The sequence below is a fragment of the Diabrotica undecimpunctata genome, chromosome 9 (assembly GCF_040954645.1).
Source record: "Diabrotica undecimpunctata isolate CICGRU chromosome 9, icDiaUnde3, whole genome shotgun sequence".
Classification (NCBI taxonomy): domain Eukaryota; kingdom Metazoa; phylum Arthropoda; class Insecta; order Coleoptera; family Chrysomelidae; genus Diabrotica; species Diabrotica undecimpunctata.
The window spans coordinates 91848037-91862320 of NC_092811.1; the positions used below are offsets into that span (position 1 = coordinate 91848037).

The 14284-nt window shown below is 33.9% G+C and overlaps 1 protein-coding gene across 11 annotated transcripts in view; it reads left to right on the forward strand.

Moving 5' to 3' along the window:
* LOC140450289 (uncharacterized) overlaps nucleotides 1-14284 on the forward strand; it is a 194271-nt gene that overhangs the window by 166750 nt on the left and 13237 nt on the right. For 10 of the 11 annotated variants that reach the window (XM_072543823.1, XM_072543822.1, XM_072543821.1 and 7 more), the window contains 2 exons: nucleotides 1198-1368; nucleotides 12329-12649. In XM_072543823.1, coding sequence (XP_072399924.1) covers nucleotides 1198-1368; nucleotides 12329-12649 — 492 coding nt within the window. Of the gene's footprint in view, nucleotides 1-1197; nucleotides 1369-10075; nucleotides 10216-12328; nucleotides 12650-14284 lie in introns of those variants that run through there. The other variant, XM_072543830.1, reaches the window with a different exon arrangement.

Genomic DNA, 14284 nt, shown 5'->3' on the forward strand with positions numbered 1-14284 from the left:
ATGAAATACAGATAAATAATTCCCCGATCACCCTTGAATAAACCACAAAATATGTTTCGCTTCCATACTTTCCAAAATTCACGTACAAGCTTACCAGACTTTTTAAAAACTTACCTGTCAAAATAACCTTAAAAAACACCAGAACCGTAGGAAAGTTATTTTCGAAGACAAAAACTCCATTTGCCCCTTTAGAAGAAACTGATGTCGTCTATCATATACCCTGTGCAGAGAGCAACTCCTACTACATTGGCCAGACCAGCTGCTCTCTTCAACGTCGACTAACGTCACACAAAAGCGACATTAGGATTTCTAAACCATCTTGTGCCCTTGTACAACATGCCATTTCAACTAAATCGATATCGATTTCACGAATGCCAAAATACTGTGCATTCACAACACATAACAACAAAATTATCATAAGCAATCCCTCCTTGAAATGTGCCAAATTCTAAAACATACCACTTCCCTAAATAAAAGAACCGACATTGATAACTTGAGCCAGATATATCACTCTCCCATCATACAGAACAAATAAACACCACCATAGAGGACAAATAAGAAGTTTCGTATCCCTTATTATTTTTTTTAATAATAGTCTTAAGTGGTCCATTCTCCGAATAAACTATAAAAAAAATTTTAAATCCTTTTTTAAAACCTTTTTTTTTTCACCAATTTCCTCGATAATCGTACTGCATTCCAAAAAAACACACGTATGAAAGCAAGCCTCATGTGGAACCATGACACAACATTGGACAGCAAATAACCGAAAGTATACTAGTGTCGTTTGGTCCTTGAAAGAGCTTAAGCAATACATACCAATGCTTAAACAATACATCCCACATCGGTCAAAATAAAAATCACCCAAAAAATAAATTAATGAACATAACTGCTCTTATTCAGTTTTTCTTGTGGTTTTTTTCTCGTTTCGTTTGTTAAGTTTTTATGTTAAGTTATCGTAAAGTTTTTAGAACATTATAAAACCCTACAAACTGACAACACTCTTCGGGAACTCTCGGCTGATATGTAGAAGTTTTTTCATTAATTGTCCTAATCTGAAGATGATAAATAATCTTCTAGACCTTAAACTTTTTTTATTTTTTTCTAGTCAATATTTCTGTAGTATTGAAAAGAGGATGTCTTTAATTTAACATATCTGTTTATCTTAATCAAGTATTTAACAACCAACATCATTTTCAGGAACCTAAATTGGAGACTATCACGCGAGAGACAATCGAAACTTTCAGGGGAGAAAGGACTGAATGCAAAATCACAACTGAAAAGAAAGATACGGAAGAAAAGTGCCCTCCAGACATAATAGAAGCTTTAACAGATAAAGTTTTAAGGTCAAACACAAAACCTAGCGTAAAGGTAAGTTCTTTTCGATAGATCTTTGGTTTTTTTTACTACTTTACTATAACATAAATCTAAAATAAACGTATATGCGAATATAGGATCTGTGGGGAATGTTTAAAATTAAAGCTTTTCAGTTTCCATAACTAATTGCTGTACATCGTTACATTTTCCATAATATTTGAATACCAAAATGTTTTCAAATTTTCAAATATAGGCTTATAATTTATATTCCATAGATACTTACGAGTAAAAAGTAAAAAGAACTAGTTATAAACATAATAATTTTCGCAGTAATATTCGTATGAGAGTACGAAAAGCTCAGCTAGCTTTCAGCATATGCTATATAAATGTGAAACCTGGAAAGTGACAAAAATCCTTATAGACAAACTGAAGGTCTCTATTAACAAATATACTTAACAGAACATAAGGGTATAGAGAATGAATAAAGTTCAGAAAGTGAAATTGAATCGGCCACACCTTTCACAAAAATAACTTATCTATTGCAAAGACTGCCCTAAAAATCTCCAAAAAACAATAAAGAGTAGACGCCCAGCACAAACTTGGAGAATATCAATTATGGCGATCAGAGATCAAAGAAAGTCTTGAAACGAGGGGAAGCAAAATTAAGCATTTTACATTCTAGCTCATTTGTTCTTCTATTTTCTTTAGGTGTCGTTTTTAATGGAGGTTGGCGATAACTTCTTTAAAATCATCTCTATTTTGCGCTTTCGTTATTAAGGTGTAGAGGTCTACTTCTGTCAATTCCTCAATGTTAAGCAACCATGTGATTTGTGGTCTTCCAGAACAATGTTTGTTTTCTACTTTTCATTTCATTTCTTCAGTTGATTAAAGTTATATTTCTCCTTTGAATATTATATCTAAGGTAACATGTTTTAATATCCACAAGTTCATGGTCTCTATTTATAGGTCTTCATTTCTAACATGATCAGTCTATGGAATTTTTAGAATGCGGCAGAATATCCACATCTCAAAGTTGTCCAGACGTCGCAAAGGGGTTATTTGTCGACGTCCAAGCTTTTATGCCCTTTTTATGTACTTATAACCAAAAACATGATTATAAGTTCCACATGTTTCCCACATAAATACATACACAACATGACATGGATTTCACTAGATGGAACCACAACCAATCAAATCGACCATGTGCTGATAGACAAAAGAGCAACCAGTAGAATCTCAGACGTGAGAACACGACGAGGAGCATGCTGTGGATCAGACAATCTTTTACTTCAAACCAAATTTAGATGCAGAGTTAACAAACAAAGAAACGAAAGACAACAAAGAACAAACAAACTGGATTTGAAAAAACTGAAGATTCAGGAATATAAAGAGAAGTTCGAAGAAGAAGTCGCAAATGAGTTACGCTAAAAAAGGACGCTAAAACTGCACTCTATAGAGGGCAAATTGAATAATATCAAAACATCAGTACTGACAGCAACAGCGTCCACTCTGGGAAACAAGAAAAAGGCGAGAAGAGGAGCATGGTTCGATGACGAGTGCAGACAAGCAATAGAGGAAAGAAATTAAGTACACAAAATGTATATAATAAGAAGAATACGGGAAAGACGAACATCATTTGAAGTCGCAACACGGAAAGCAGATAAAATCTGTAGAAATAAAAAAAAGCCTATGAAAATGGACAAATAGAAAAGATGGAAGGAAATTTAGAAAAAATCGCAATTAAAGGGGCTTACGAATACCTAAAAAAAGATAAAAAGTGGGTATAAACCTCAAACAAGTCTATGTAAAGATGAAAGTGGGCAAATAATCAGTGACCAACAGAAAGTCACAGAAACCTGGAAGCATTATTTTCAGACCCTACTTGGTAAACAAGAAGACATGGAAGATGAAATGGGTTCGAACTACGTAGAAGAGAATGAAGTAGAGAATGGAGTAGAAGCTCCAACCATAGAGGAAGTTTTCGAAGCTATTAAGGCTCAGACAAACAATAGAGCCACGGGAGTTGACGAAATACCAGCAGAATTGTATAAGGCAGGTGGCGACCACCTAGCAAGTCACATCCACACGCTCTTGGCAAGAAGAGAAAATAACCGATGACTGGAAAAAAAGTAAACAAAAGTAAAAGGAGACAAACTCCAGTGCAAAAACTACCGTGGAATTTCTCTACTATGTTCAGCATATAAAGTCCTCACGTATATTATAAACCAGCGGTTCCAACCACTAGCAGAAAATATTATTGGAGAGTATCAGACGGACTTTCGATGGGAAAGATCGACACTGGATCAAATATTGACAGTTAAACAGATCTTGAGTAAATCATGGCAACATGACATTGATGTTCACAACTTGTTTGTAGACTCAAAACAGGCATAGGACTCAGTCAAAAGGAAAAAACTCTACAATATATTGGCTGAATTGGCAATACCACACAAGCTAATTAGACTCATTAAAGCCACAATGGATGAAACTCAGGCATGTGTATGAATACAAAACCACCGGACAGACTTCAAAATTTCGCAGGGACTAAATCAGGGAGATGGGCTGGTCCCAACTTTGTTTAACCTGACACTGGAGTATGCGGTTAGGCAAATGAAAACTGGCCGAGGAAATCTGCTCATCGACCGAACGGTTCAACTGGCCATTTATGCCGATGACATTAATATTATGAGTAGAACATCAACAGAAGCACAGGAAAAATACGCAGAGTTAAAATTGCAAACAAGAAGGCTAGGTCTGGAAATTAACACAGAAAAAACAAAAATAATGATACAGACTAGAAGAAATATAGTCCCACAAAATATTATACATGAATATGACATTGAAACGGTTGGAAAGTTTACATACCTGGGAGTAGAAATATATGACGACGGATCAAAAAATGGAGAAATACGTAAGAGTATAACGCAGGCAAACAGAGCTTATTTTGCCCTCTCCCATATATTTCGGTCTAAAAATATCGACGGAAATACAAAGATGAGAATCTATAAAACCCTAATTCGACCAATAGCCTGCTATGGCAGCGAAGCATGGGTCCTGAAAAAAACATCCAGAAGCAAACTCTACACATTCGAAAGGAAAGTACTGAGGAGAATACTAGGACCTGGGAAGGGAAACGGAATCTTCAGAAGTCGATACAACAACAAGCTTTACCAACTTTATATGGAAGCACCACTGTCAGACTTCATTAGAATACAAATATTGCAATGTACATGTGATAAGAATGGGAGAGGATAGGCTACCAAAAAGAGCACTGAATGCTAGATTGCAGGAAAAGAGACCGGTTGGAAAGCCAAGAAAGCGCTGGGAAAACACAGTAAACAGCGACGCATAAACCCTTTTAGGAGTCCGTGTATGGAGAAGATCAGCCGCAGACAAGCAATGGTGAAGGTAACATATAAAGGAGGCCAAGGTACAATTTGGGCTGTAGTGCCGTAGAAGAAGAAGCTTTTATGCCACGTAGTAGGATACTGTGTAAATAGCACTTTATCATGTGATATCATAGAGTTAGATCAAGATCTCGTGTGGTAAAAAATTGCCTAATTTTTAGAAATACGTTTCTGCTCTGATCTATTATACATTTGACTTCTTTTTCTGAGCCTAATGTCTCATGTTCTTCTATATTGGCAATGAATACTTCGTCGTTCTGACCTTTTTATATCCACCGTTTGGATTTGTGAAATTCTATTGGTTATTTTGATTTCTTTTAGTGATTATATTGACGTGTGATCGCGGAAAGATGTATAATGTATGGTTAACCCGTTTACACAGCAATTTATTCTATAAGTTAAGTTTTTGCGATTTAACCGCAGTTATATGGGGTCTATAACATATTTAACAATTGCTATTAAGCACAACAATTCAGCCAAATGTCATTTGTATTTGTTGTGTTGATTTTTACAGTGTATTTGTTGTGTTTGACGTGTGATGGCGGAAAATGTACAGTGTACCTATGGGTAACAAGTTCACACAGCAATTTGTTCTGCAAGATAAGTTTGTGCGATTTAGCACATGGTGCCTATAACATCTTCAACAATTGTAATTAACCATAAAAATTCACCCAAATTTCGAATTTTAACAGTTTATTCGTTGCGTTTGACTCGGATTTACAAGCATTATGAAATGTATATAACTAATCCCTTTTCGCCTATCAATGATATAATTTTGCGTTATTTTTTATTTTTAGCCTTGTTATGATTAAAATAGCATGTTTTATAATGAAAATCCATGTTTCAAGATAACAATAAAAAACAGTTTTTAATTGGGTTGTTGTTTGATAATTTTACGATAACGACAACCAGTTGTTAGTGAAAAATAACAACTTGTAAACACATCATTCTAAACTGAAAAATTAAGTGGATGAAAAAGTATGTAATTGAAAATACATAGTATATGTCTAAAGTGATTCATATCGGTGTATAGATAATATGCAAATTATAAAAAGGTTAACAATCTTATAAAATTGGCATAGTTACCTACTTAACCTAAAAATTTTTAAAAAAACACTCATTATATATTTTATTGGCGTTTATAAATAAATAGAAAAATATAAATCAGAAGCTGTCGTCAGCGTAACAAATTTATTTATAGGGTACCCGTTGACCTTCATACCACACTCGAGAGTATTCAAGTGCCTCTGCAAAAACATTATTCATGTAGAGGTTAAACAGCACAGGAGACAAAATACATCCCTGTCGTATATATATTAAAATTTCAATTTTTTCTGTATTGGTTGACTTGTTTAGCCTCATTCGTGGTTTTTCGGTTCAATATAAGTTGTTGATAACTCTGTTTTGTCAATATTGGCGTTGTGTAGCATTTTTATGATTGCATCGTATTTTACGGAGTCAAACGCTTTTTTATAATCAAGGAATGTGATATATATCCTTTTCCTAAATTTTCCTAAATGTCTTCATTTCTTTATTACAAGCTCAGTTTTTTTAATTAGTACAAAGTAACTACAAGATATTCTTAGAAAAACGCAGTTATGAAAATTGATCTTTTTATCCTTAAATGAGCTTGGCAAGAATATTGAGAAAAAGACTAAATTACTCTTCGGAAAGAATCTTGCAAGAGTACCACGCCGGTTACAGAAAGGACAGATCTACTACAGACCAAGTCTTCTCCTTAAAAGAGATACAGACAAATTGTGACGAAGGTAAAGTTCATCTGCATGTTTTGTTTGTGGATTTTGGACAAGCATACGATAAAATCGATAGTGTTAAAATGTACCGAGCAATAGAACATTTGTGTATACTAAAAAATTAATCAGACTAGTTAAAACTGACACTAAATAACTCTACCTGTGAAGTTGCTTGGCACGTGTATTTTACTCAAGCGGAAAGATGCTTCATGTGTACCTATTCCGCTCTTGAAAACAAGTTGTGTCTCGCTGCTTAGCTTTCCCTGCTTTCTGAACATTCTTGTATGGAGGGTGCAAACAAATAATTTAAGGAGATGGCTCATTAAGCTGATTAGTCGGTGGTCTTTGCAATTTGGAGCTCTTTGTGACTTAGGGATCATTATAAATGTTGAATAAAACTAATCTGTTAGAATATGATAGGTGTTATAAATGGCATTAAAACTTGTTACCAACATGTTGATGTCATCTTCCAACAGTTTTATAGCTTCCTGTCTAGCAACTGTTCTCAGCTTTGCTACTTTTACAGCGTACTTTACTTCGGCAAAAATAATGGAAGGGCCGGAGAAATTCTCCAGGTGTAACAGAGTAGTTGAGCAATTCGGTCTATTATCTTTAACACTTTCACTACTGATGTCACGGATGCGTATATATATATATATATATATATATATATATATATATATATATATATATATATATATATATATATATATAAGGTTCTTGAACTCCTAAGTGGAGCATATAGCTTCAGTGAAAACGCGCCATCGGGTTCTATTTTGCGCTAAGGCCTTCACCTCATTAAAGTCACGCATGCGTGACTTTAAGTTATTTTGCCAGCTGCTGACGACATACTTGCGTGACATCTGACCAGTTAAATTTAACAGAGCATTTTAAATACAGCGTATGCAGCAGATAGTTCACATCTTGTTAGCGTGTTACTAAGGCACAAAGTATTTAAAATATGTTTGTCGTTTTCAGAATTTCCCAATGAGACGGCATTCGGCATTCGGACATGCTAGAGTATGCATAATATGCTTATTATAATTAAAAATTGCAGTAGGTTTTTCTCTGGGTCTATTCCTTCTATAAACAAATTTGGTCATGTCATTTCCAAATTAATTAGAGATATGGGGGTGTCGATCGGCAAGACCAACTAAACTCTTACTACCCCTGTGAAATCATTAAGATGGTACAAGAAGTTGGGCATACATGAGATACACTTGATGCTAATGAATTCGTACTTGCTACATAAACAATTTGTTTTACGTCCGATGAGCCTTTATGACTACCGATTGTCAGTTTTGGAAAAACTATTAAACATTGGGATGAATAACAAGCTAAGGCCGACAATTAAAACAGTCCACATTATTACCAAAATTTTGGCCAAGGACAAACAAGGAAAAACAGAAAGAAAGCGATGTAGAGTGTGCTCTGGCAAGAAAATCCGTAAAATGACGCTTTACCACTGGCAAAAATGTACAGAAGAGCCCGGATTATGCGTCGAATGTTTTAACGATTACCATCAATAGTGCAACATTTTGTGTTATACATATAAACAAATTACGTAGTTATGTATGTTATGAATTTGAAGTTTTTTTATTGTTCATGTAGTGTTTAAGTTTTTATTACTTTTTGTTTTGCTTTTAATTGTTTTTACTTAGTTTTCTTAAAATTGTCTTTAATAAACTTTTAAAGTAGTAAAAAATATATTGACACGCATGCGTGTCAGTCAGCACACGGCAAAAAATTTATACCTAGGTGCGCCCGACACGCATGCGTGACATTGATAAAAAGCAACTAAACTCTCTATATATGGGCTTCAGTTTAGTACTAAAGCAATTATAAACCCCAAAATATTAAAATTTTTAGAAAAAAAATGCCGCACCCGGCAACTCATCTATCATAGAAGTCATCAGCGAAAGTGTTAAAGAGAGACGAATTATAGTCTGTTCAGATTTTAGTTAGTTCTTACTGGGTATGTACGTAGTCTCCTTGATCATTCTTTAGGTTAGTGTATTTTCTGTGTGCACCCGAGATTTCTTTAACCTTTTTGTGTAGGTTGGAGCTGTCCCTTTTTCTTGTAATGATTCCAATTTTTCACAATGATATTTCATCCACCTTTTCATTGCGGTTTTAATTTTTTGCTCTTATGTTACGTTGCGTTTCCTTGTATTTCTGTTGGTTCTGATGTATTTTGTACTGTCTCCATTGCTTCATTAGATCAAGTATTTATTCCGTCAACTAATCGTTTTTGTTTTTTTTTTTTAATTTTATTTGCAATTGCTTTGTCAGCCCTGGCTATAATAGTCATATTTAATTTCTCATAGAATTCCTCAAGGCTCATTGAATTCCACCTCATTGAATTCTATCACCACATCTACCCTTATCGTCTTTGGATATCAGAAACGCCATTTATTATGTTGATATGGTTTATCTTTGTGAACTTTAATGGTTCAATTATGTCACTTTCATATATAAATCCACAGCTCAAAGTAAATACTGCAAAAAAAGACTTACCAAAATTATAATCAAAATATAATATAGTAAATATATGGTAATCGTAAGTTCTAACTGATCTACTTTTAGAAGTTGATGGAGCTTATAATGTGACATCTTCGTATATAGTTTCTCTTTCTTAGTTACTTCTTCTTTTATACCAATTCCTATATTAGTTTCTCCGTCAATTGATTTTAACATTTATCGGTCCAACCTTTTTAAGATCTATTGCAGGTATTTTCGATAACCAGGTCTCTCAGGTTTTACATCCGTATGTTGATGTTGGTCTGATTAATATCTTGTAAACTCTTCTTTTTGTTTTCCTCGACACCTGAACTTCATTAACATGTTTATTGCTCATATTTTGGTTTCCATCTAGTCTAGCCTTTATTTAACGTTCTTCATGTTTGTTTGATATATTCATTCCCAAATAATTAACTTTCAAACTCCTCCACTTCTTCGGATCTGAAATCAGTATCTTTTTTTAGTTATCTTCCAAACTACTTTTGATTTTTGATTGTTTGTTGCGTGTCTTCCAGACCGTATAATTTGTCTGTTCTTGGTTTAATTTCAATTCAAATATCTCTGCTTCCTTTAATACAATATATTTTTTGTTCTTTAAGGGTCCTTTTATTTTGCTATTGTTGCTATTAACGTTATCATCTGAACAATAGAAGCATCGACGTTGGTTTAAAAACATTCCTGCATTTCTATGTTACACGTTGCAATTATTTTGAATGTTTGATTAAAAATTACCGAAGGGGATTCTCTTAAACAAAGGTTTGAGTTAGAATCTGCTCCTCACCTGTTTCCTACGTTGGTGATTTTTTTTCTTTTCTGGAATTTTTCTTACTTTCTCCATTTTTCAAAATCATTTTCGAGTTGTTTGTGGTATATGTCCGTTTTACATATTTTATCTTACAGACCTTTTTTTAATGCTGCTTTATTTAAAAATTTTCGTTTTTTTGAAAGCAAAAGAAAGGTAATATAATCTACAATTTTAAATGAAAGAGAAACCAGTACAAATGTACGTTTCTTAGTGTATATTTGTTTATTATCGCTGGCAATAAATATAATTTTTATTAGGTATTTCCGGAGACAGTTAAGTGATAGCATAAATATAACAATAGCTGCATTTATAATTCTGTACTTATCGGTAACAGGCACTTTCTAGAACCTACTACTTACAGTTCAAGTATTAAAAGGAATATCAATGACGATTTTAATATCAATAAAAATTTAAGGTAATAGTATTATTTTTTTCAAAAAATGAGTACCTATATATATATATATATATATATATATATATATATATATATATATATATATATATATATATATATATATATATATATATATATATATATATATATATGTCTAGGCAAGGGGTTTCTTTAAGATGTATATTATGTTACAGTGAAAGCCTGAAATTTAGTGAATGTCGAGAAACACCAGTTAATGTCAACATTCGCCAAGTCGCATGGCGCATGTTCGAATTATAAGTTAAAAATCATATTTTCTAATATCCTCTGGTGAATGTCGACATTCATCATACATTTTTGGTGTATTTTAAAATCATATATTTTTTATCAAGTAAAAATAAAAAATTAGTTGTGTGTGATTTGTATTTAGAAAAATGGTTTTAATAAACATAAGAAGATTAGTGTACTTACTAGATACTTACTCTATGTAGGTTATACTTCACAAAAAATAGGAAAATAAATTTACTTGTCGAACTCACAAAAGTTACTTGAATAGTCGAGTAGAAACTGACAGACCAAAAGTGCAAAACCCTAGCTAACTATTATACACTAATGCAAACCCCGTTGTACAATACATGTGTTTTATGCGGCAGTGGGGCTAGTAAAAACGGCGGCTTTATAAAGAAAAGTAAACTTCATAGAGCCTAATGTTAGTCTACATTGTTCGCTTACTCTGTCGTAGAGTAGCAGAGCACCTGGTCAGTGGTTCTCAAAACGGCTAGATTGGGCTCTTCTACAACATTTATGAAAGTGGATCAGTGTGTAGTTTCGAATTATCTTAAATTAGTATGAAGTACGAAAAATATCGCAAGCTATAGGTACAATATCCCCTTTAACATATTATTAGGTAACAGTAAGAGTTTAAACTTTATTGTCATTCTCCGGGACATCTGTAAACACGTACTCGTTTATTACAATGTGTAGGATGAAATCTTGAGTGGACAGTAAAATGTCTACCATGGAAGTTACTAGGTAATATGCTCACGAGCAGAAGATAAACGACATATTTTATGATTCCTTTTCAAAATCAGGATTTTCACAAGGATCCCCTTGGATTTTTAATTATTTGTTTAAAAATATATAGTGAGTGACTTACCCTAAGAGCATTTTGATTACTTTCTGTCATTTGCCATTATGCAAAGACAAAAGAACTATTTTTTGCCAAATTTGTGTGTTTGCCAAAGAAAGTGAATGCCAAAGAGTGCAGTGACTATCGAACCATAAGCTTAATGTCACATACCTTGAAAATTCTGTTGAAGATTATCCACACCAGAATTCACTCTAAACTGGAGCTGGATATTAGCTGGACACACAATATGGGTTTCGCAATGGTATGGGTACCAGAGAGATACTATTCTCCTTCAACGTGCTGACACAAAGTTGTTTGGATGTTAACCGTCCTCTTTACGTCTGTTTTATAGACTACAATAAAGCTTGTGATAAAGTAAAACATGACCGACTCATGGAAATTCTAAAAAATAAAAACCTAGATGAAAGAGATTTAAGGCTAATAACAAACCTAACTAACAAAAGAGAAGGAAGTTGAACTTACAATTAAAGAAAGAAAGCTACAGTATCTCGGACATGTGATGCGGGGCGAGAAGTATGGCATCCTGCAACGCATAATGCAAGGAAAGATGGATGGCAGAAGAAGCATCGGAAGAAGACGAATTTCATGGCTTAAGAACCTGAGAGAATGGTTTAAATGCAGCTCAAAACAACTATTTAGAGCTACTGTCTTAAAAATTAAAATAGCTATGATGATTGCCAACCTTCGTATCGGAGATGGCACCTGAAGAAGAAGAAGAAAAGAACTATTAATCGATATTAATTTTGATTTTTTTTTACGACCTTACCAGAAGAGTCTTTTGTACTAACTTTTCTTTCTATAACTACAAATTTTGAATAACAAAAAGATATTAATCAAAAATTCTTGTAACTTGCCTACTATGAAAACCGTTACCAATTAAAAGAAAATTATTTCGTTTATATCTGATTCACTCGTTAATTCATTATAGAACACAAATATTTTTTAGTTATGTTCTAAATTATTGGTATAGCTTATAACTAACTTTTGCTATTTTTTCATTTCTAGAAAAAGAATTCCAAAATGGACTTCCAGCAAGAGTGCCTTCAAGCTCACAATGAATATAGACTTAAGCACGGCGTCCCTCCATTAAAGCTCAATAAGGAAATGTGTAGAGTTAGCCAAGATTGGGCGAATAATTTGATAAAAAAGAGTGTCTTAAAACATAGCAATAATAGAGACTACGGAGAAAACTTATTTTGTATCCAATCATCTAATCCTAATTTTACCGTTAACGGAAGGAAAGCTGTGGAAAATTGGTATGAAGAGATCAAATGTCATACGTTTGGGGTTGAACCGAATAGTTTAGCATCAGGACACTTCACACAGGTTAGTAACGAATTAATTTGAGTTGTTAAGTAATACGCTGAACTGCACTATTTTTCTTTCTCTATCCAGACGTCCTATTTTAATGTAATTGGTATTGTGTGGCACCTTGTATATTCTGCACAGTTTATAGAAGTTGTCGTCTTCTCCACACACCACTCTCAATCACCTAAATTCTCGTCAGTACGTTCCTTTTAAACCATTATAATCTGTTCATTACTTTTTGTTAGACTCCAAGTCTCTGAGCCGTATATTAGGACTGAGTGTAATATTCTTTTGTAAAGACTCACTTTTGTATTTTTTGATATATTTGAGGATTTAAAAAGCGAATTGAGCCCAAATAGCACCTTTTGGCCATAAAAATTTTTCAGTTTATCTCTACGATAAGACCCATTTTGGGTGCTGCTTAGAACAACCTGCTAAGCAGACGACGCAATACTACTCTCTCAAAGTTAAAATTATTTACAACGTATGCTGCACCAATTTAATATAACCGCCAGAAAATTTAACATGTTAATTTTCCCCAAAAAAGACAAAATGCATGGTTATAACAGCAAAATTACTAAGATCTAATTTGGAGCTGGAAGCTCAGATAATAGAACAAACGATGGAATTTAAATATCTAGACATCATCTATGGACATCTCGAAACTGAAGTGGAAGATCAAGTGAATAGAGCAAACAGATCCGCAGGTTGCCTGAATGAAACAAATGGAGAAATAAAAATATCGGGAAAGAAATGAAAGGCAGAATTTACAAAACAGTCATCAGACCAATAATGACATACGCGGCAGAAACACGACCTGACACAGAGAGGACAAAAAGGATGTTAGAAACAGCAGAGATGAAAACACTTAAATCAATTTATGGTAAGACACTATGGGACAGAGCTACAAGTACAGATATACGACGTAGATGCAAGGTGGAAAACATCAAGAACTGGGTAAGAAAAAACAAATAACGTAGTAAAGACCGCAAGGGGCGGTTCCCCAATAGGAAGACGATTAGTAGGAAGACTACGAAAACGATGGAACGACAACTTACTGGAGGACATTGAAAAACAGACAGAGTCATGTCTACATAAAAAAAAGAAGAAGAAGAAGCTATCGACATTTACTACGCACTACAGAGCTAGAAGTACAGATATACGACGTAGATGCAAGGTGGAAAACATCAAGAACTGGGTAAGAAAAAACAAATAACGTAGTAAAGACCGCAAGGGGCGGTTCCCCAATAGGAAGACGATTAGTAGGAAGACTACGAAAATGATGGAACGACAACTTTCTGGAGGACATTGAAAAACAGACAGAGTCATGTCTACATAAAAAAAAGAAGAAGAAGACGCTATCGACATTTACTTCATATATATATATATATATATATATATATATATACATTTAGCGCTCCCTGGCTTAAGCACCTAGCCATCTATCCATTTGAGTCAGCTAAGCTACCCTTCCTACCCTTACTTATGCAAAAGTATGGGGAAGACTGGTTTTCTGTGGTTCTTAATCTCATTGTGCATGTCCTTCTTCTTCTTCTTCTCTTCTTCCAATTTTTATATAGACATGACTGTCTGTTTTTCAATGTGCCTCCAGTAAGTTGTCGTTTCATCGTTTTCGTGGTTTTCCTACTCATC